Here is a 20,523-nt window from a genome sequence, read left to right on the forward strand (position 1 = left end):
TGGCCCTGTCCATACCGGCTCCTCTGGATCCAACGCTGGGCTTGTGTCCTTTCCACAAGCTCCGGACAACTCGAAGCACGAGTATGTTGTGCATTTGCGAGGGGGAATCACTAGCGAGGGCTGGGAGAAGTCCGACGGGTGGTGCAGATGCTGCGTCGTGATGTGAATGACATGGGGGGCTTGGTTTGTGGGGCGCTGTCGCATGACACAGGGCATAATGTGAAGTTCGGCGGAGGGGTTTCTGCGGCTTCTGTGTCATGCATAGCCGCTGTCCCTTGAGTATAGCGAGAGGAGACAAGCACGGGGCTCGTGTTCCTGCCTCTCGCTTGAGGAAACTGACGACTCTCTTTCTTTGCATCACACACAAAACAGCAATTGTTGAGGTCCCGGAAAGACACTAGCAAAGAGGTAACATTGTACCTTGGTGCGCAAAACCCCATGTGGTTGTACATTGAAACTGCTTCCGATCCTCACTCGGCACATGCATGAACAAGAGAACTCCTCCAACGCCGGGATCGGATGATCTGCCACCTCAATATCAAAGGCCCATCCGGCAATACTGGTAAATGCCGGAGGCAAAAGCCGTGTAACCCATCTTCCTTCCTCTTAACCCAACAATGAATTCATGGCCTTGTGCGCCAACTCGACTCCCAGGAACGTAGCTGCATTCGCCGGAACAGCCCTTGCCAACGCCGGTCCAAAGCCTGGGAAGAAGGCTTTGATACCACCACTTCTATACACCTGCGAGACAACACCGCCGATGGTCGGTTTTCCCTCCGCGGTCTGGATCCTGCTTTTGATGGTGTCGACGGGGAAGACGGGAATCCACATGGCCACGCCTGCACAGCCTCCAGCGGTCATGACAGCCGTCAGACTTAGTTCCCCTGTGGCATTGCCGTCGGCATCTTTGGGGGACAGGTTGCGTTTGACATACTCGTAGACCGCAAAGTACGCAGCCGAACCTGGGCCATCTCTGGCGAGAGTCATCGCGCTACCCCTGAACACGGATCTAATACCTCCTTCCTTGTACAGCTGTCTCACAACGTCCAGCCCGCCAGAGTACTTGGGTTTCTCCCCTGGCGCGAGTTGTTTCTGACCTTGAATCTGCAGGAGAACTTTGACACGCTCAAACGGTGCGGTGATGAGCGTCATGGGTATAGCTGAAAAGAAACCCGCGGCGGAGATTTGCCCAATTGAGTATTGAGGAGTATTGTTTTTGACGGGCACCGTAGAGAATGTATCCACGAGCCGTTTCCCCATGTCATATCCCCAGAAGCTGACGGCAAACATGGGCGTCACACCGACCAAGGGAGCGGAGACGCCTGCATAGAGGCCCCTCGCTAATCCCTCCCGAGCAATGGTCTTCTTCACCACATCGATGGCGCCCGAATAGACCCCCTTCTCCGCGGTCTGTAGGCGGACTTTGACCAAATCGAAAGGGTGCCCCACGACGACAGCGCACACGCCTCCTACTCCGCCGGCGACGAGAGACCGTAGACCGGAGACTGCGCCTTTAGCGTTCTCTTTAACTTGCTCTTTAACCTCCTCCGTGGAAGGGAGTTCGTCTATTGACGTTGGAACCGTGGCTGGAGCCATTGAGGAGACAGGATGGGAAAGAGATGAGGAAGAGAGTTCGGTGGTCCTAACGAAGGGTATGGAAGAGCTCGGATTTTCGTCTGTACCTTTATTGTTCTTGGTTGCGATGTGGCAGAAGGCAACGGACGGACGGAGCGATGAAGGGATCAACTGCGAGCCTAGAGGCTTGTCGGAGGGGTTGGCACAGTCGCGTCAGGACGAGAGGGCACTCGTTTTAGCTATGTGATATCATGGCAGGACGTCTGAATTCAAGGTCGGAGGGCTGGTCTCTAAAGCTCAGGATATAAATTATTTCCGTGGAAGAAGTTTGCACAAAATTTTGTTAGAGAACGCGGGACACGTCGCATGCTCTCTCTGCAATCTTTGAATCGCCGAACTCACAAGCTTGTGATGGAGCCAAAACCCACAAATTCCCGGTGGTTGACAGCCGAGGTCCGGGCTAGATTCGTTTGCCTCGCAGCGCAAGTGCCTTCGAGCCGTGGAGGAAATGATCTGGAGGCCCCTCGGATGCCCCGAAATGTTTTCGTTTACCATCAGCATGCACTGGACGAATCTCGGTGTCCGGATGCACGGCGTATACATTCTTCATCTGGCTTCTCTAGGCATGTGTGGGTATGTACGATGTACAACTTTCCAAATAGACAACCGTTACAATGATATAGTACTCCAGGTTCCTCGAGCCCAATTTGCCAGCTCCTCTCCCTCTTCCCATAGTATACAAAGATTTCATGCGACGACCAAGCAATAAGCGAGTCTGAACCCCGTGCAGGAAATCCTGTTTCCCTGGAATTTTGTCCCTTACTGATGAGAACGGGCGATCCCGTGGACGGCCTTCATCATCTCGCCCAACTTATCCCCGAACAGGATGTGAGATTCAACGACCAGAACAATGGTGAAGAGGAGCCAGCAAGCAAGGAAGATAAGTGTCACCTTTGCCATCAAGCGCAGGAGCCGCATTCGGCTCTCCCAGGGGAAACTTCTCCATGCCTCGACCAATCCGATCTTACCCTGTCCACCAATAATAGCAGGAGTAGTCTTCCCGCCAAAAGTGCGGTCAAATGGGACGATGGTTTCATCCTCCTCGGGAAGCATGGACGCTGCAACCCGGACCACGGTAACAGTAGCAGGAATCTGGAGGAGTACATATAGAGCAACCATAAGAGAAAACCCAAGGACTCCCTGGGCGCCCACGGCGTAAAGATCTTTGCGGCCTGGCTCATAATCCGGATCATTCATATGCTTGAGCGACCCAAATGAACCACAGACCAACATGGGTAGAACGGATACGGCCTGGTGAGCAGTGGCCCACAAGGCGACAGCTGGTGCAATTTTGGGCCAGGTTCGCAGAGAAGGAATTCGTTTGTACCATCTCTTCTCGCTGGGCTCAGAAATGGCAATGTGGACCCAAGCCATATTGAAAGTAGCAAGAGCGGTTTCAGCAACAATAGCAGCCAAGGCCAATCCCAGCCGATTAGGAAAGATGTTTGCCAGGATGGAAATGAGGATACCGGCGGTTACATTCCAGACGAGGAACATCGACAAGCCGCGGAATCGAGACCAATAGCCGGCTCGAGCGCGCAGGTGCAGAATTGTCTGGCGAATCGAGGCTGTAAACGGCTTATTGCGGACGAGAAGAACTTCAGCATCACCATCGGTGTCGTCTTCGAGGTCATCGGGTTGTCTGTGTGTAGGTTTGGGCGCAGGAGTAGCAGTATAAGCGGGAGGATCTGTTGGATCGATAGTGCCGACAGGGACGTAGGCTTCGGTTTCGGGGCTCTCAACCATACACAGGATGGGTAGTAAATGGCCGTATGTATAACCAACCTGCGGGTCCGGTTAGTGAGTCTCTTTGGACAGCAGCTGGTGGGGGACAGATCCCTACAGAGAATAAAAGGACAATGAAAGCCAGACTGGAAAAGACAAAGATCATGGCAGCAAGAGGTGAGATTCGAGGAGTTTCATCTCCAGCTGGCTGGTCCGAATTCCCCGCAGCTGCAACCATCCCATGATGAGCGGCTTCTATGCCACGACGGACCAGGTGGGTAGATAGACTCATGATGAGAAGCAATGTGAGGAAAGAGAAGACAAGTAACAATGTGCGAGGAGGAAGAAAGACAGAGGGATAAAGAACAAGACCGAGTTGTCGACGTCCGATGGCGCTCTTTATTTGGGGAATGGACGGAGTGTCGAGGGTGAAACAAACGGATGGATCAGGCATTCCGCCATCGCCGAAGCCAGCAAATCAGCGTCGCTACCTTGTAGGCTGCCGCGTTTTCCAACAAAACTGACCAGGTTTGTACTTACGCACTGCCTCAGGGGCGTGGTCTGCAACGGGCCTTTCTTACACATATAGACAAAGTTCTCCGTCCTCTTTACACAACCGGCGAAATAACTGACCGAGTCCCATCTCAGAATGCGTAGCCACTTCACCAGATCCTCCTTGTCAATGGGTTCCGCTACAAAGGGTTTTGTATTCCCCTCACCCCTCAGCCAGACCTTCAAGAGGGTGGCATGCTGTCCCAGAGAAAGTGAAACACACATGAGATGAAACAAGGTGCTGACAAGCCTAGAATACGCTGTATTGCGTGGCCCAGGTCGCTATGGGCAAATAATGCGAGCGCTTCGTGGAGGCAACGGAGCTGTTCGATGTCCACGGCACTTGATCATAGCTGAAAGGCACGCGGCATCTCCTCCACGAGATATCCTGCCAACTAGTAGATATGCCTCCTCGGCAATACTCTTTCTCTCGTTCCAATACGATACCGCTCCGTCATATTTGGTGCAATGTAAGTTGTATCGTTCTCCCAAAGACGAGAAGTCGACGCAGTTGACACCCGGTGCAGAACTCCAGCAGCAATGACCATATTTGGTGTCCATAAAGCAATCCCAGGTGTTACCCTTCCATCCCGCTATGCAATCCTGAACTGCTCAAGAAAACGTGAAACTCCCTGCTCGATCCAGTATTTAGTCGTCCCCTAGGCTCTCCCTCACCAGCCTTTGACACTTTCTTCGGAAACCTTTGGGATCTTCCCTCCACATCTTGGCTGCATCGACATTGGCGGGTGATTCATCGTTCGGAGAACTCAGCATACTGATGACAGATATCAGAATTGTCTCGGGACTTTGTACGGGACTCCAGCGCTCAGCTGCAGATTCATATCCGTATTGGTCATCCTCCTGAGCACTCCATTAGCCTGCGCTGCCTTCGTCGAAGTAGAACGGCATCAATTCCCCCAACCGGCAAGCGAGATGAGTTGTTGGGAGAGGACGTGCACTTACTGGAGGGTGGAGGATAGATATACAGACCTCCCCCGTCGGGTAGATATTTGGGTGAAATATTGGGGTTTCGAACTTCATCTTGGGAGGCATCAGAGGGTACTCGTGAGGAAACGACAAGCGAGCACGGAAGAATCCTCCTGGTTTATCGTCAGCTAGGTCGGTAATCAGTGGGGGTATGTAGAACCAGACCGCCATAATATTTGCAGTCGTCATTGATCATGAGCATTACTTCCCACTCGAAGACATTGTTATCCACGAGCCCACAGCTGATACCCGGTATATCTTTGTCTGACTGCATCTGTTTCAACTGTCTGCCGAGTAATACAGCCGCCGCTGATGTAGAAGCCATACTGGCACCAAGTATGACAGGGCCCCGCGGGTCTGGTTTGGCGCAGTCTGGAGAGAGGAAGGGAGGATCTGCCTCCGCGTGATCGGTGTCTTCGAGAAAGTTGTGTAGGATTTCGAAATCGAATATGAATTCGGAGCGAGGGAGAGGTCGAAAAATAGGAGAAGAAGGTAATAATGGTAGTGACTGGAATTATTTGTTCGTTCACTTGCAAATCAAGAAGTGGTTTGAGGAGGGTTTGGATTCTTTGCAGCGTGGGATGTCACCAGGCGGATGGCGTTGATGCCGCAATTTGTCCGCTATATCCGATCGTGATCGGGATCTGCGCTGGGCCTCGCTTCGACCGGGCCACCGAATCTAGCAATATGTTTGTATGTGTACTCGGTACCTCGTAGTGCTCATATTGTTGGAACGTGTAGGTACTTAGGATCTAGGTTCCCCACATCGTGTGGGGGGTCTGCTCCTTCCTTCTCTACAACTATATCAAGGTGATTTGTACTATCAAGGTGATTTGTACTACCTCCAATTACGTCTACCCCCTATGATTTGGGCAAGTTGTCTGAATAAAATAAAGCAGTTGGTGACCAACCTAGACGCCGGTCGGAGGGATTGAAAAGCAGAAGATCAGCGGATTCTTTGCCTGCCCTAAGGTGACCCCATCTAACCATTGATGAACATGTACATCTACAATTGTATCTTCGTCCACCTGTGAATCCCAAAGCAGGTCTATACACGAATATACTTTGTAATCTGAGATTCTGCTTATCTAATATCTGCGTTCACGCCACCGCTCCGACGAAATCTTGTGATTATCCGCGGGCAGAAACATTGCCAATGGACGCAGTCCTTAGAAAGTCACGGGTATGAACTAGCCTTAGAGCAAAGGGCCCAGGGAGAAAACCTCATAAGGGAACTGTCTCCAGAAAAGAAAAAGAAAGCCAGATCTCGACTTGGCAAGAGTGAGACATAGCGATAGAGAGAACCCAGGTAGAGAATCCGTGGCGGCAGATACCGCAACCCAATCGTTTAATGGACTGAGTGTCTATACTTGATTTCAGTATTGATTCGCTTTGCTCAACAGGTCCGTCGGTCAAAGTCCAAAGTACAGTATGCCACCAGCGACATTGCCCTGGACTGCAAAAAAAAAGAGCCACCAATTCGTGAAACATCAAATCCTACTCAGGGCAACATTGCTCTCAACCTAGGATCCCTTCAGTTGCCGTATCTCCAACCACCTTCTAATCTCATTCGCTCTCGCTGTTCTCGATCTGCTCTGACCTCTTCTAGTGTTAGACCATCGCCGCTCAGTGCCCAGTTGGCGCTGCTTGTCCGGTCTCTGAGTCGTTTCAATCTGTCCTTATTGCCCTTGGAGAATATCTCTTCTATTTTCAATGGTGCAATGGGCCCAAAAACTGCATCGCCATCCATACCCTCCTGCCGGATGAGCTGTTCGGTGAGATGGCCCGGTGTCGCCCAGTCAGGAATTGGGAATGCATTGCCGTCGTCGTCCGAGTCTTCATCCTCCGAGTCAGTTGGAATCTCGGGGAGGTGAATGGCCTCCCCATTGGGATACTGTGGTGATGACTTGACTGTTTGGATCGTCTTCTGTTGCATGATGGACACAGGAGTTTTTGTTTGCGCTGGTTGGTTAGGGGCATCTGCAAAGGGAATCTTTCCTCCCGTGGCATATTGTTGCATCTGGGGGGGCGCGGCTCGGCCGGGAGGCTGAGGGAATTGGCCTACGTACGTTGACGATTGGACTTGCGTATAGGTGCTATGATTGAAGATTGATGGCTTCTTCCCAAGTTGTGACTGCCGAATGGGTGCACCAGAAACAACAGGACGCGGAAGAGCTTCAACCACGGTTTCTTCTTCAGTCTTCCGCCTCTTTGTGTCGCCTTGAGATGTGAGACCGCCGTACTTTGAGTTTTGGGGACGTACTGTGCCCTGTTCTTCCTCCAATGGCCGCTTCGCAGGTTTCGCGGGATTGGTAGGCAGCGGATGGTTGAGCAATGAACGACCTGTAGTTTGACCGCCAAGACGTGAAGACGGCCTTATCTGAGAAGCTTCGTTCGCAGCACGCTCCAACCGTTGCTGTTCGGCCTTTCTTGCCGCATCTTGACGTTTGCGCTCGATGGCTTGCTGCTGAGCCTGTCGCTTCGCTTGTTCTGCTGCCACTCGTTCACGTTCACGCTTCTCTGCCTCTGCTCGTTGCCTCTGCTCTTGCCTTCGCGCCTCTTCCTGTTGAGCTGCTCGCTTACGCTCCAGTTCTCGCTTACGCTCCAGTTCTCGCTTCTGTTCAAGCTTTCTCTGTGCCTCTCGTTCGTCCTGCTCTTTTTTGCGTTCTGCTGCAAGCAATGCCCTGGGCTTCGGAGGCGCGTGGACCGATGATTTCATGTTCGTGATTGTTGATGACTGCAATGAAGCAGTGCTGGCCTTCTTATTCAACCCTGGGCGCTTAGGCTCTGCAGCCAGGGTTTCCTGAGCGTTCGGAGCTGCTTGAGACGTATTGGCCGGCATTCGTTGAGAGAGAGTTCCAACCCGGATGGATACTGGTGCAGGTTTAGCCTTGTTAATCGGATGGTCTTTTCCGAGTCTAATCGGCCTGGTTGGTCTTGCTGCCGATTCAATCGGTTCATGCTGCTCAACCGTGAGGTGTTTTGGGCTTGAAGGCTGGCGTTGGTCGGATTCCTTTTTCGCCATTTGTTCACGCGCGAGCGTTTGCTCTGCAATTTTCCTTCTCTCTTCTTCTCGGGCCCTCTCCAGTTGCTCATCCATTCGGTGCTTCAAGTGTGCTTCTTTTTCCTTTCGTCTCTCTTCTCTTTCTCTCTCGGTGGAACTGCGGGTCTTCCTCGCCTCTTTTGGAGGATTTGCAGGTAAAGGTTTATCTTCAATGAGCGCGTTCAAGTTAGGATACATTCCAGGCATTGCATTCGAAGCCACCTTGAGAGCATGTGGAGACAAAGTTTCCAACTTGGCTGCGGCTGAGACACTTGCGCTGCTGGTGAACAGACCTTTGGCGGTCTTCATTATGGATTGCAACTTCGACTTCGAAGCACTCAGATCGAGATATCGCCTCGGCGAACCCTGCGGAGTTGTTATTCCTTGAGTTGGATTCGACACTGATATGGATTTCGCGGGGCTTGGCGGAGGTGCCATGGATGCCTTTGCAGGAGAAGCCAGGGTAGCAGTTGACGCAGATTTCGTGTGCCCAAAGCCTGGCATTGTCTTACCAGGACCGGGTGACGTGCGTGCAGGAGACCTCATGCGTTCGTCGTGCGCGATCAATTCGGGAGCCCGAAGATCGAATTCCTCCTCAGAATCTGATTCCACAGCTGGGGCATTCCTCGAGGGAGATGACATAGCGCTTTCTGGACCAGTCAGGGGCTTGATCCAGTCGTCATCATCGTCATTAACGACCTGCATCGGTTTTTCATTCTGCAATTTCTGACGCTGTTCGTCCAGTTGCTTCACATCTGGCAGGACGACAGTAGAATGGATAGATTTGGACTGTCGTGGGGCAGCAACTCTTCCAAGCATGTCGATCTTTTCATGCAGTCTTTGCGTGGAGAATTTAGAGTGGTCTTTGGTGACTCGGTTTTCGCTCTCGGAGTCATCATGGCCCAAGATCTGCACATTCGAGTCAGTTTCGTCGTCTGTGTCGTCCATTTCAACGTCTTTGTCGTCATCACGTGATGGGTGTTGTGGGTTCTGACTCGAAGGAACAGCTGGTCGTATTCCATATGCACTTGATGGTGGTCGATGAGCCTGGTCGACATGACTTGTCCGGGAGATTCTTGTGCCAATACTTGATTTCAGTGGCTCTCGTGCCGGAAGTGAGGCAAATGTTAAACTGCTCTTCCTCACCAAAGGTCTTTCAGGAGTCGACTCATCGGAAGGGGAGCCAATGTCATCCAGGTCGGGATGTATTTCTGCTTGCGACTCATTTTTGCCAACGGTGCTTTCGACCGGATGAGCATCCAGAGACACACTCTCAGATGCAATTTCCTTCGTAGCACCCTCTAGTCCTGTCATCTTCATTGTCTGGTCTTCTTTTGCCGAATGAAACGATCCTTCCGTAGTACGATGCCCTTCATCCACGGCATCCTCGACGGTATGCTCTGAAGGCGGTACAGTGTTGTCAGAGATTTCTTCATGTGCAGCTCCTAGTACATTCCTCGAATAAGGATCTATACCAATGTCCACATCATCCTGGCTTGCGGTGTGGTACCCGGAGTCGGTCTGTGATTTGATGGGTCGTTGTTCCGTGTGGTCAGGATCGGTCGATATTTCAAAGCGTAGTCTGGGCTGATCAGGCCTTTTCTGAGGACTTTGCCTTGGTAAGGGCTTTGATGAGAAGACGTCGCTCAAAGGCTAGGGACAGGCATTAGTCTGTCGTCGCATGTGGTAGTGGGGGTTTAATTGCATCAGCTTACTATTCGAGCGTCTTGAGCGTTTCGTTTTCTTGCAGTACGAGGAGTTTTCCCTCGAAGCTTTCCAGGTGTCTTAAAGATGTTGGCAACATCACTATTTCTGGTCAGAAACCTCGCAGACATAGCAGTTCATGAGTTGGACATACAGATGGCTCTTGTTGAATATCTCCGCCATGTGCTCGTTGAGCCATTCGAGCTGGTGCTGTGCTGGAAATATAACTTCTTCCTTCTCATTTTGTAGGAGATTTAGAGCATTCTCTTTCTCTGCAGCGATCCAGGACACTGAACCCACTGCTGCACCTTTGTTGGCCATTGTGCTCGGGGATGTTGACGCGCAAATGAAAACGATAAATGGCTTGATGGGCTAGCTTTAAGGCTCTTGTAAAAGTATCTCCCTGGTTGTGAAGAAGTGCATTGTTGTTGTGGCAAGATAGTAGACTATCAGGAGCCAGTTATGAGGGTGAGAAGTCGAGTTCAATGAAGCTGCATGTGGGAATCATTCCGTATGTTTTGGTTAGAGCTGCATTGGTCTTAGCGCGGAGCACGTGGTCACGTGCGTTGTATGGCACTGTCGTGGCATAACCCTGGAACAAGCTTATTAGTGTGCTTCACTACAGCCCCGAAAGAACACTCCTCCTCCGCCCTGATCCTTGCGACTGTACCTAATCAGCTATACTCTCTAGGCTAAACTGTGTTTCGATTAATTACAATCGAGAACGCTAATAGTGGGACACGGCTATGCAGCGGTGTTTGCACATGATGATGCCGAGAGTACGGCGAAACCCCTGACAGCATGCCCCCGTTTCCGAGATACTCCGTCTTTACCGTCTCGAAAACTAAGATGGTATTTTCGAGACACTGGCGGGAGGCTAGCGATTGGCTCGATGCGTTACACTCGAAGCAAGGCGTTCCACACCCTCAGAGCTTAGTTGGAGACGGGCAGCGATCTCGGAGTTGTCTCCAACCGGGACCGTCTTCATATTAAAATACATCGCTCATTCCTCTCCAACTAGCGTTGATCGACTCTACAGATTCCACCTTCGTCCCCTGGAATTGAAGCTCCCTCCGCTTCTTGATCGCCACAATGCCTGCAGGGCAGTGTCTTAATCGGCTGTCGCGACAGCTTACATCGAAGTCACGGTCGGCTGTCTCCTCACAACCTCGGTTGTGGCAACAAGCACTTGCCCACCATGGAAGAAGGCTTTTCTCTGCAACTAGGAAAAGCAGTATCATGGAGACAAGCTGTTTCACCGAGGAACAATTGACCGTGCGTGAGGCTATTCAGAAGATCTGTGCTCGATTCCCGAACGACTACTGGCAACAACATGACCAAACTGAGACCGATCCTAAGGAATTGCATGCCGCACTGGCGGCTGATGGTTGGCTTGGTATTGCACTTCCGGAAGAATTTGGCGGCGCAGGACTGGGCATTTCCGAAGCGACCATGATGCTGCAGACAATATCTCAATCCGGTGCAGGCATGGCAGGTGCTCAATCCATTCATGCCAATGTCTATGCGGTTAGCTGGTTCTCCTGGTCCCTATAATTGTCGGAAATTGGTCACTGACTGGTCCAACAGACGCAACCACTGGCCAAGTTTGGAAATAAAGATCAACTACAATCTACAATCCCGAACATCATCAGCGGCAAATGGAGAGTGTGCTTCGGTGTGACTGAGCCAAACACTGGGCTGGACACGTTGAGGTTAAAGACAACCGCCACCCGGAAGGGGGACAAATACATCATCACTGGTAAGTAGTCACCAAGATCTTTCCATAGCGGAAGGGATGTTTATAGTTGCCACAGGACAAAAGATCTGGATCACGTGCGCGCAGGTCGCTTCTAAGATGATCCTCCTGGCCCGGACAACCCCCTTGGAAGAGGTGAAGAGGCCGAGCGAGGGGCTGTCCATGTTCTGTATTGATATTGATAGATCCAACCCTGCACTGGAACTCAAAAAAATAAAGAAGATGGGCGGACGAGCTGTTGACGCCAATGAGGTCTTTTTCGATCACTATGAGGTGCCAGAGAACACTCTCATTGGAGAAGAGGGTCAAGGATTCAAGATCATCCTGCATGGAATGAATGCAGAAAGGTGTCTCCTCGCGGGAGAAGCGCTTGGACTTGGTTATGCAGCGGTCGAGAAGGCTGCACAGTATGCCAGAGAGAGAGTTGTCTTTGGCAGACCCATTGGGAAGAACCAGGCTATTGCACATCCTCTGGCTGACGCCTACATGAACCTAGAAGCGGCCAAATTAGCAGCGTATCATGCTGCTCGGTTATATGATCGGAGCAGAACGGATGCCACCATCAGCCCCCATGCGGTGGGAGTCGCATGCAACAGCGCAAAATATTTGGCGGCCGAGGCAGCATTCAAGGCTTGTGAGAGAGCGGTCATGAGCCACGGTGGTATGGGCTATGCCATGGAATACGACGTGGAGAGATACATGAGGGAAATCTTTGTTCCTAGGATCGCTCCGATCAGTCGAGAGATGATTCTGAACTTTGTGAGTGAAAAGGTCCTGGAGCTACCTAGGAGTTATTGAAAAAACCTATATTCATATGTACAAAGTTGTGTCGGTTCAGGTCACTGATAGGTAATAAATGGACTTCCGGTGTGCGAGATTGGGAGAGGTGAATTTAATTCGAGATCAGGTTGTTGTTTTCCCCGCACCAATATTTTCTGTTCAGGCACCCAGGTCTCGCCTGTTAGATTCCTAAGTGATTGCGACCATTCATCCTATGCCCGAACATGTCGCGGATAGAAGAGCTTCCAGATGACTTTGATGAGCATGTCAGTCTCAATGATGCGCCCAAGAACCTGCCCTCAATCGAAGAGCTGTACGATCAGCACATCTCGGCGTCTGGTCCCTCACAAAACCAGATGTCTTCCAAGAGCTTCGAAGAAATCGTGCAGGACATGAGCAAAACCCCGCTCTTTATGAACAGTCTTGACGAAGCGACTAACGACGGTACGCTCAAACCTACGGCTGCTCAGGCATTTGGCTGAGCAATGGTGTGCAGATGGAGAGAATATAATGCTCGAGGCCATTAAAGCCCTGCAAAACGAGGGAACAAAAGCGGAAGTGGCACAAGGATTTAAAGAGCGTGGGAACGAAATGGTCGCGGAGAAGAAGTGGAAAGATGCCAGAGAGTTCTACACCAAAGGGCTTGCAGTCCTAACAACCAAGGACGAAGACAAGTGGGACAAGCCTGAAGACGAGACCGCAGAAGAGAAGCTTCGAGTCCTGCTTCACGAACAACTACTCGTCAATCGAGCCCGGTGTAATCTGGAATTGAGTAGGGATGCTCTAACATTTACAGTTGAAGGTATGCTAACTGATCAGGAAACTACCGTTCAACCATCCAAGACAGTGCTGCTGCACTACGTATTAACCCTGCAAACATCAAAGCGCATTATAGGTCGGCCTCCGCCCTGCTCGCCCTGGACAAAGTTCTCGAAGCACTGGATGTGGCATCTCGTGGATTCAAACTCGATCCAACCAATACAGCTTTGAAGAAACTGTTGGACCAGATCAGAAGCCGGATGGCAGTCAAAGAGGCAGAAGACCGCCGGCGCTTAGCAGAGCTGAGAAGGAAACAACAGGAGAAGGCAGCGTTAGATGCGGCGTTGAAGGCGCGAAAGATCGTTGTCCGTGGATCTAAACACCCTCCGAACTTGGAAGACGCGACCATTCGGTTGTCGCCAGATCCGCTATCGCCCAAAAGTCTGCTAGAATTCCCAGTGATGTTGCTCTATCCGATGCATAACCAGACCGATCTAATCAAGGCCTGGGCCGAGAAAGATGCCATAACACATCACCTGAGCTACATACTACCCTTGCCGTGGGATAGCAAGAACGAATACAAACTGTCGACAGTAGACTGCTACATGGATACCATCAGCGGTGGGCTCATGAAGGTCGGTAAGAAGCTGAATTTGCTGGAGGCACTCTCCAATGGGAAGACTGAGGTGGTGGACGGGCTGGTTAGGATTTATGTGGTGCCAGTGTCACTTGCACCTCAATGGATAGAAGAGATGAAGAAGAAAAGGGGCAAATAGAGACAAGTACAACATGGACCTGGCTGTAGGATCTGTTCACCTGTGCTGCTCTCAGCACTTTAACACGTAGCCGTACCCTCCGAGGTGGTTTGCCAAGGGAACGGGGTGCAAGGTAAAGGCAAAGGCAAAGGCAAAGAAAGGCTGTGGCTTAGGAAGCCTTCTTTCTCACCTTTAGTCCCAGTCATTCTCGCTCGTCCACCCAACATCACTGATCATCTAGTAGGTACAAGCACCTATCTGACCAACCCTGTATCAGCCTCCTCCCGTCCCAAAATCCCGGCTCCCAGCACCACAGTGCCTGACCCCTGTCAAAGACCCTCTTTGCCACGGACCGAATGACGCCTGGCGCACGCTTTTAGCCTGTTTCGGCGAGAGGATTTTTGGCGTCAGTTGGCGGCGACCAGCCGCTACCCGCTGCAGCGCCACCCTGCCTTAGTCAAAACACACACACCGCATCAACCCACGTTTGCTTCAAGGCTACGCTACGCTTCGCATCTTCACAAATTCATTAGTTAGCTCATGGGCCCAATCAAACGACTGCTAGCACTTCCAGAAAAGCCATGAACAACCCCGCCTTACCCTTATATGATTCCCAAAATCCAGGGCCGTACGCTTTTATCAATCCCCAGCCCAATGTCGGCTACGCCATCCCTCCCGGAACTCCCTTTGATCATGCCCAGACTCCATTTCAGCCGGGCATGATCCCAAATCAGATCCAGAGGCCCTTATCCCACCCTCATCAGGCCCAGCAACCTGTTCCTCACCATCTCTACCAACAACATCTCGGTCAGATTGGTACGGCGTCGCGTCCGGAGAGTCGATCCAGCTATAGCCCGCAGGCCAAAGGTAAGTCAGAATCTTCTCCCTGACCGTGGACTTGGACAGAGTACTCACTACCAGGCAGGGCATCCCTCCAATGGGCAAACTCCTGTCCCCGTCCCAGTGAATCAAGGAGCCAACCTAACGTCCAGTCCTACCCAGTTACAGACTGTAACAACTTCAGCTCATCCCTTACCGCCTGCCTCTGCGCCCACTTCACTGGATATGAACATGGCAGCAAACATGGCTCTGGCAGGCCAATCGAGTTCCACGTTGGCTCAACAAGCCCAAATTCACAATGCGACACAAGTCGCTCGCGCTGCTCCGCCCCAGCAGCATTCACAACAACAGCACCACACAAGCGCTGGTGCGGCCATCTCAGCACAGTCTGCTGCGAGGGAGCGAGCACGAGTCTCGGTGTTGCTGGAGATCAATACCCATTTGCTGCAGGAAGTTGTGTCATTACAGGCACAGGGAAAGGCGGGAATCACATCTAACCAGGGACAACAATCACCTACCTCGCCCACTTCGGCAGCAGATGCGGCCAACACCATCACCAATAGCCCAGGAGAGCCACCCAAATCGGCAGGAGGCACACCTCAGTCAAAGCCACCATCACAAGAATATGCAGAATGCATGCGGCGGCTGCAGGCCAATCTATCCTACTTGGCCGCGATTGCGGATGCCAAAAAGAAGGCCAATGGAGCCCTGCCTTCGGGACCAGCAATTATGATCCCCCCACCTCATTTGCCGCAGGTAAACGAGCTGTATAAAAGGCTGAACGCGCTGTTCCCAGAGGCAAGCCACTCGGCTATCAACAAAGCAATGGCGCAAGCCACCGCGCAAAACCCGAACACTGGTCCCAAATCCCAAATACCGTTCACTTCTGCGCAAGGCTGAGTGTGCGCGGTTTGGCGCTGAGAGACTGTTAGAACCGTCAAACTTCCAATAAAGTTGCGTCCACCCTCGAACGGCTTGCTTGATGAAACACCTCAAGCCCGTATATGTTCGTTGAAGGAATAACGTTCAGCGGATCATGTGGAACACGTCTCATGGCTAACATTTTGGTTTTCAGAAGATATGATATAATTGGAGAACGATGGGCCCCTAAGCTCACGCTACAGACCCGTCAAACTGGTTATATTCCAGGCTTGGTCAACCCCTTTGCAGTGGCGATCAAATACAATAGCCGCAGCTGCCTGCCAGAGATATCTTGAGGTTTCGGTACCACTTCAGCGGGTGATCGCGGTCGTGCGAAAACGACGAATCTTCCAGCCTATACAACAGAGAAAGCCTTGCGGCATTCAGAAATGGAGAGGCTCAGAATAGGATGCTATGTAGATTATACTTGCGGTATTTGGAACCATTTACTGGCTCAATGTGATACTCTCAATGATTAAAGTCGTTTCAGGTGCAGCAATGACCTTTAGTATCTCCTTGGGATGATGGATTCCTTAGGATGTTCACGATGACAATTCAATTCACTATCTCCTGTAGTCATGTTCGTCAGTCAGTCCTCGCTAACGGAAAACCTGTAACGAGTGTCGAGGCTCAGTCACAAGGCGCCAAGAGTCGACGGTGGAGGGGAGTTGCCGCATTTGTTCCTGCCTAAGGCTGAGGCATTAATATTATTTCCAGCGCAGCTCAGCCTTGTCTTGGTCGGAATCAACACTGCATTGCTTTTACTGGCGACGTTAAAGTAGTTGTTGCTTCTGGAGCATCTGTTGACCTTTGTGGACTGTATTTCATAACCTGGATGATATCCAGTATCTGCCCCAACCTCTCTAGGGCATCTTCTACTTTCAATCGGGTTTGCGATATTTCTGCATCGAACTTTTCTCCCAGTGCCGTCTTCACAACCCTCTTGCGCGCCCATCGCCTCAGAACATCCTGTCAACCTTTTACATCCATACATAATCTATCCGCTCACCCCAGAATACCGCCGGAAGGTACCGCTGCATACTTCCGATCTGCAACATCCCTGCTGCATACCCGCCTCCGACGCCTCCAAAATCCTTTGGCAACATCACAACGTTCTCGCCCTTTCTCTGCCTCTGCTCTTTCCGATATGTCTGCCAATGGCGAACTGAGACTGAAGAGAAGGACAAGCCCGACGTCGGCGTTGGAGAGACCCAAGAAACAACTGAAGCCGGAAAATGGAGTGCCTACACCCGGAAACGCTACTCCTCAAAATGGCTCTGTCTACGATATCGAGGCCGACTCGACCTCAGTCCCCATCATCAATCCCGTTCCCGCCGCAGGCGATTCACCAGAATGGCAGGCTACTATAGAGCGAGTTATAAAGAGTGTGGTGTCCATTCACTTCTGCCAGACGTGCTCTTTTGACACCGACTTGTCCCTTTCCTCCCAAGCTACGGGGTTCGTGGTTGACGCCGAAAATGGCTACATCATGACCAATCGCCATGTCGTCTGTGCCGGTCCGTTTTGGGGTTATTGCGTGTTCGACAACCATGAAGAGGTGGGTTACCGTTTGCTCACCCCAGGTGCCTGCCAATTTGACCGACTGCTGACAATAACCTCACCTAGTGCGACGTGAAACCTGTCTATCGCGACCCTGTCCACGATTTTGGCATCCTGAAATTCGATCCTAAAGCTATCAAGTATATGAATGTCCAAGCACTCAAACTACAGCCGGAGTCGGCAAGAGTGGGTGTGGAAATAAGGGTAGTCGGCAACGATGCTGGTGAGAAGCTCAGCATTCTCTCGGGGGTTATCAGTCGGCTCGATCGCAATGCTCCAGAGTATGGGGAAGGCTATAGTGACTTCAACACCAACTATATCCAAGCTGCTGCTGCCGCCACAGGTGGAAGCTCCGGCAGTCCCGTGGTCAATCTAAATGGACATGCGGTTGCTTTACAGGCAGGCGGCCGTATCGATGGTGCCGCCACTGATTACTTCCTACCGCTTGACCGTCCCTTACGTGCGCTTCAATGCCTTCAGCGAGGAGAGCCAATCAACCGAGGGACGATCCAGACCCAATGGATGCTGAAACCCTTTGACGACTGTCGAAGGTTAGGTTTGACACCTAACTGGGAATCAGCAGTCCGAAAAGTCCATCCGAAAGAGAACAGTATGCTTGTCGCCGAGATTGTACTACCTGAAGGACCTGCCGATAACAAGATCCAGGAAGGGGATGTTTTGATCAAGGTCAACGGGGAGTTATTGACGTCCTTCGTCAAACTTGACGCCATTCTTGACTCCAGCGTTGGTGGCAAGGTCGACCTCTTGTTTCAGCGCGGGGGCGAAGATCACGAAGTGACACTGGCGGTGGAAGATCTTCATGCAATTACCCCAGACCGATTTGTCACTGTGGCTGGCGGAAGCTTTCACAATTTGTCCTATCAGCAGGCTCGATTATACGCCATCGCCTGTAAAGGGCTGTACGTGTGTGAAGCTGCCGGCTCGTTCAAACTCGATAGTGCTCTTTCTGGGTGGATCATTGACACAGTGGACCAGAAACCGACACCCGACCTCGACACCTTCATTGAGGTTATGAAAACCATTCCTGACCGATCTCGAATCGTCATTTCATACCGACATATTAGGGATCTTCATACTCGGGCCACTACGATCGTCCATATCGATCGACATTGGCATCCAAAAATGAGGTTGTCCGTGCGAAATGATGAGACCGGACTCTGGGATTTCAAGGACCTTGGAAAGGCGCTGCCCGCGATACCACAAGTGCCAAAGTCGGCAGATTTCATCCAGCTGGACGGCGTCAATCTGCCTGCTGCGGCCGAAATCATTCGATCCTTTCTTAAGATAACATGTTACATGCCCGTTAAAATTGATGGGTACCCTCAAGCGCGGAGAACGGGTTTTGGATTGGTGATTGACGCCGAGAAAGGCCTGGTGGTGGTGTCCCGAGCCACAGTTCCATACGACCTGTGTGACATTACTGTGACGGTTGCTGATTCGATACAAATCGAGGGGAAAGTTGTGTTCCTTCACCCGTTGACCAACTACACCGTGATTCAATACGATCCCTCACTGGTACATGCACCGGTGCAAACTGCGAAGCTATCTACCGAGATGATCAAGCAAGGCGCTGACACGATCTTCGTGGGCTTCAACCAGAACCATAGAGCCGTCGTTGCGAAAACGACGGTCACGGACATTACAGCGGTCGGGATACCTGCAAATGCAGCGGCTCCCAGGTATCGAGCGGTCAACCTCGACGCCATTACCATCGACACGGGCTTATCTTCGCAGTGTGCGTCTGGCGTACTGATGAGCGCCGACGGCACAGTGCAAGCTCTGTGGCTCACCTACATGGGGGAAAGAAGCCAAGGTAGTCATCGAGACACGGAATACCATCTCGGCTTGGCTACGAGCATGATCAAGCCAGTCATCGACCAGATCCGATCCGGTATCATACCCAAACTTCGGATTCTAAATATGGAGTCCTATGTGGTTCAGATGTCGCAGTGTCGGATCATGGGGGTCTCAGAAGAATGGATCTCGAAAGTAGCCAAGGCCAATCCATCACGACATCAGTTGTTTATTGTCAGGAAAGTGGACTGTGGTCCAGCCAACGGACCTAATGACGGACAATTACTACAAGAAGGCGACATCATCTTAACTCTCAATGACCAACTTATTACTCGGGTCAGCGATTTCGATATCATGTATGACAAGGAATGGCTCGATGCGCTCGTTGTTCGGAAGGGCAAGGAGATTCGCCTTCGCGTCCCAACTGTGCCTACAGAAGACTTGGAGACCTCACGGGCAGTCATCTTCTGCGGAGCGGTCCTTCAAAAGCCACATCACGCCGTCCGACAGCAGATCAGCAAGCTTCATTCGGAGATATACGTCAGTGCTAGGAGTCGCGGGTCGCCAGCCTATCAATATGGGCTCGCACCTACCAATTTTGTGACTCATGTGAATGGAGTGAAGACTCCGGACTTGGATGCATTCGTCAAAGAAGTCAACAAGATTGACGACAACACGTACTTCCGGTTGAGGGCAATGACATTTGACAACGTGCCATGGGTGGTGACGATGAAAAAGAATGATCACTATGTAAGTTACCGGGATGCAATGGCAGTCTTGATCGATACTAACGATCTCAACAGTTCCCAATGTCAGAGTATGTGAAAGACCCTACCAAGGCCAACGGGTGGAAAGTGATCTCCTATGGTTCCCGAGGCCGCAAAACAAAAGGCGAAGACGGAGCGCCCTTGACATCAGATTCAATGAGTGCGGAAGATGACGGCTTGAGCGAGGGAGAAGAGGGCCCAGATAGAGGCGAATATTAGAGGCTAAGCGATCTAGAGTCGTCTTAGAAAGTCATTCTTTGGCCCGTCACCTGGGGGACAACTCCAGTGCAAATCCTTAGAGAGACACGGTATGAAAAGTAGGTTGACTCGAGGCAATTGAGGGCCGCTGAAAATAGGAGACGGGAGCTCGACAAGCCTGATGCGGACGCAAGGCTGGAAAGGCTGTGTGTACAAAATGATGCCAAGCCAAGGGATTATCACATGTCAAAACCTGCACAATCCTCATTACCCCCATTGGTACCGTTCTCCAAACTCGTAGTATGTAATCGGATCGCCGGCCAAAATAAAGTGAAACCATCGGTGGTCGGTTGGCATCAACCAAGGCTTCCACGCGGAATGAGTAGACCAGGTTATTTTTGAGGACAGACGGGAAAAGATGAGATGGAGCTTGTCAAGATCATCAAATGGGAGGAATCGTAGAACACTACTTGTAAGCCCAGGGCCAGAAAATCCATGAGATGCGACAGAGAACAGAGGAACAAATATTATTTGATTGATTGTTTATGCGCTAAGGCGGGAGGTGGACTGATGTGCATATCTGGACAAAGTACGAATACTGGAGGGAGAGCACGCGACCATCTCGACCACTGGTATCACTTGGTGTCGAGGATAACAATGGAAGGAGGCAGAAAGCAGGGAATGAGGTCTAACCCCCCCCCCCCCCCCCCCCGAACTCCCCTCAGG

The 20,523-nt window shown here is 51.4% G+C and overlaps 8 protein-coding genes across 8 annotated transcripts; 4 read left to right on the forward strand and 4 right to left on the reverse strand.

The window, feature by feature from the left end:
* Window positions 1–606: 606 nt before the first annotated feature.
* Window positions 607–1,596, reverse strand: AYO21_09320 (hypothetical protein; the record flags this gene model as incomplete). The annotated part of the gene is made up of 1 exon (XM_022659257.1): window positions 607–1,596. The coding sequence occupies one exon, from the start codon at window positions 1,594–1,596 to the stop codon at window positions 607–609; it is 990 nt and encodes a 329-aa protein (XP_022508465.1).
* A 798-nt stretch (window positions 1,597–2,394) lies between these two features.
* AYO21_09321 (hypothetical protein) lies at window positions 2,395–3,652 on the reverse strand (the record flags this gene model as incomplete). Its single annotated transcript, XM_022659258.1, has 2 exons — window positions 2,395–3,420; window positions 3,479–3,652. The coding sequence occupies 2 exons, from the start codon at window positions 3,650–3,652 to the stop codon at window positions 2,395–2,397; spliced, it is 1,200 nt and encodes a 399-aa protein (XP_022508466.1).
* A 908-nt stretch (window positions 3,653–4,560) lies between these two features.
* Window positions 4,561–5,224, reverse strand: AYO21_09322 (hypothetical protein; the record flags this gene model as incomplete). Its single annotated transcript, XM_022659259.1, has 3 exons — window positions 4,561–4,773; window positions 4,876–5,012; window positions 5,065–5,224. The coding sequence occupies 3 exons, from the start codon at window positions 5,222–5,224 to the stop codon at window positions 4,561–4,563; spliced, it is 510 nt and encodes a 169-aa protein (XP_022508467.1).
* Window positions 5,225–6,433: 1,209 nt separating this feature from the next.
* On the reverse strand, window positions 6,434–9,967 carry AYO21_09323 (hypothetical protein; the record flags this gene model as incomplete). The annotated part of the gene is made up of 3 exons (XM_022659260.1): window positions 6,434–9,595; window positions 9,658–9,748; window positions 9,801–9,967. 3 exons carry the CDS (start codon window positions 9,965–9,967, stop codon window positions 6,434–6,436), a joined length of 3,420 nt encoding a protein of 1,139 aa, XP_022508468.1.
* Window positions 9,968–10,885: 918 nt separating this feature from the next.
* On the forward strand, window positions 10,886–12,200 carry AYO21_09324 (hypothetical protein; the record flags this gene model as incomplete). Its single annotated transcript, XM_022659261.1, has 3 exons — window positions 10,886–11,173; window positions 11,234–11,405; window positions 11,461–12,200. 3 exons carry the CDS (start codon window positions 10,886–10,888, stop codon window positions 12,198–12,200), a joined length of 1,200 nt encoding a protein of 399 aa, XP_022508469.1.
* A 206-nt stretch (window positions 12,201–12,406) lies between these two features.
* Window positions 12,407–13,717, forward strand: AYO21_09325 (hypothetical protein; the record flags this gene model as incomplete). Its single annotated transcript, XM_022659262.1, has 3 exons — window positions 12,407–12,626; window positions 12,679–12,954; window positions 13,002–13,717. 3 exons carry the CDS (start codon window positions 12,407–12,409, stop codon window positions 13,715–13,717), a joined length of 1,212 nt encoding a protein of 403 aa, XP_022508470.1.
* Window positions 13,718–14,277: 560 nt separating this feature from the next.
* On the forward strand, window positions 14,278–15,436 carry AYO21_09326 (hypothetical protein; the record flags this gene model as incomplete). The annotated part of the gene is made up of 2 exons (XM_022659263.1): window positions 14,278–14,563; window positions 14,622–15,436. 2 exons carry the CDS (start codon window positions 14,278–14,280, stop codon window positions 15,434–15,436), a joined length of 1,101 nt encoding a protein of 366 aa, XP_022508471.1.
* A 1,168-nt stretch (window positions 15,437–16,604) lies between these two features.
* AYO21_09327 (Pro-apoptotic serine protease nma111) lies at window positions 16,605–19,818 on the forward strand (the record flags this gene model as incomplete). Its single annotated transcript, XM_022659264.1, has 3 exons — window positions 16,605–17,015; window positions 17,084–19,582; window positions 19,636–19,818. The coding sequence occupies 3 exons, from the start codon at window positions 16,605–16,607 to the stop codon at window positions 19,816–19,818; spliced, it is 3,093 nt and encodes a 1,030-aa protein (XP_022508472.1).
* Between the last annotated feature and the right edge of the window lie 705 nt (window positions 19,819–20,523).

This window comes from Fonsecaea monophora (assembly GCF_001642475.1).
Source record: "Fonsecaea monophora strain CBS 269.37 chromosome Unknown Scaff90, whole genome shotgun sequence".
NCBI classification, from domain to species: Eukaryota; Fungi; Ascomycota; class Eurotiomycetes; order Chaetothyriales; family Herpotrichiellaceae; genus Fonsecaea; species Fonsecaea monophora.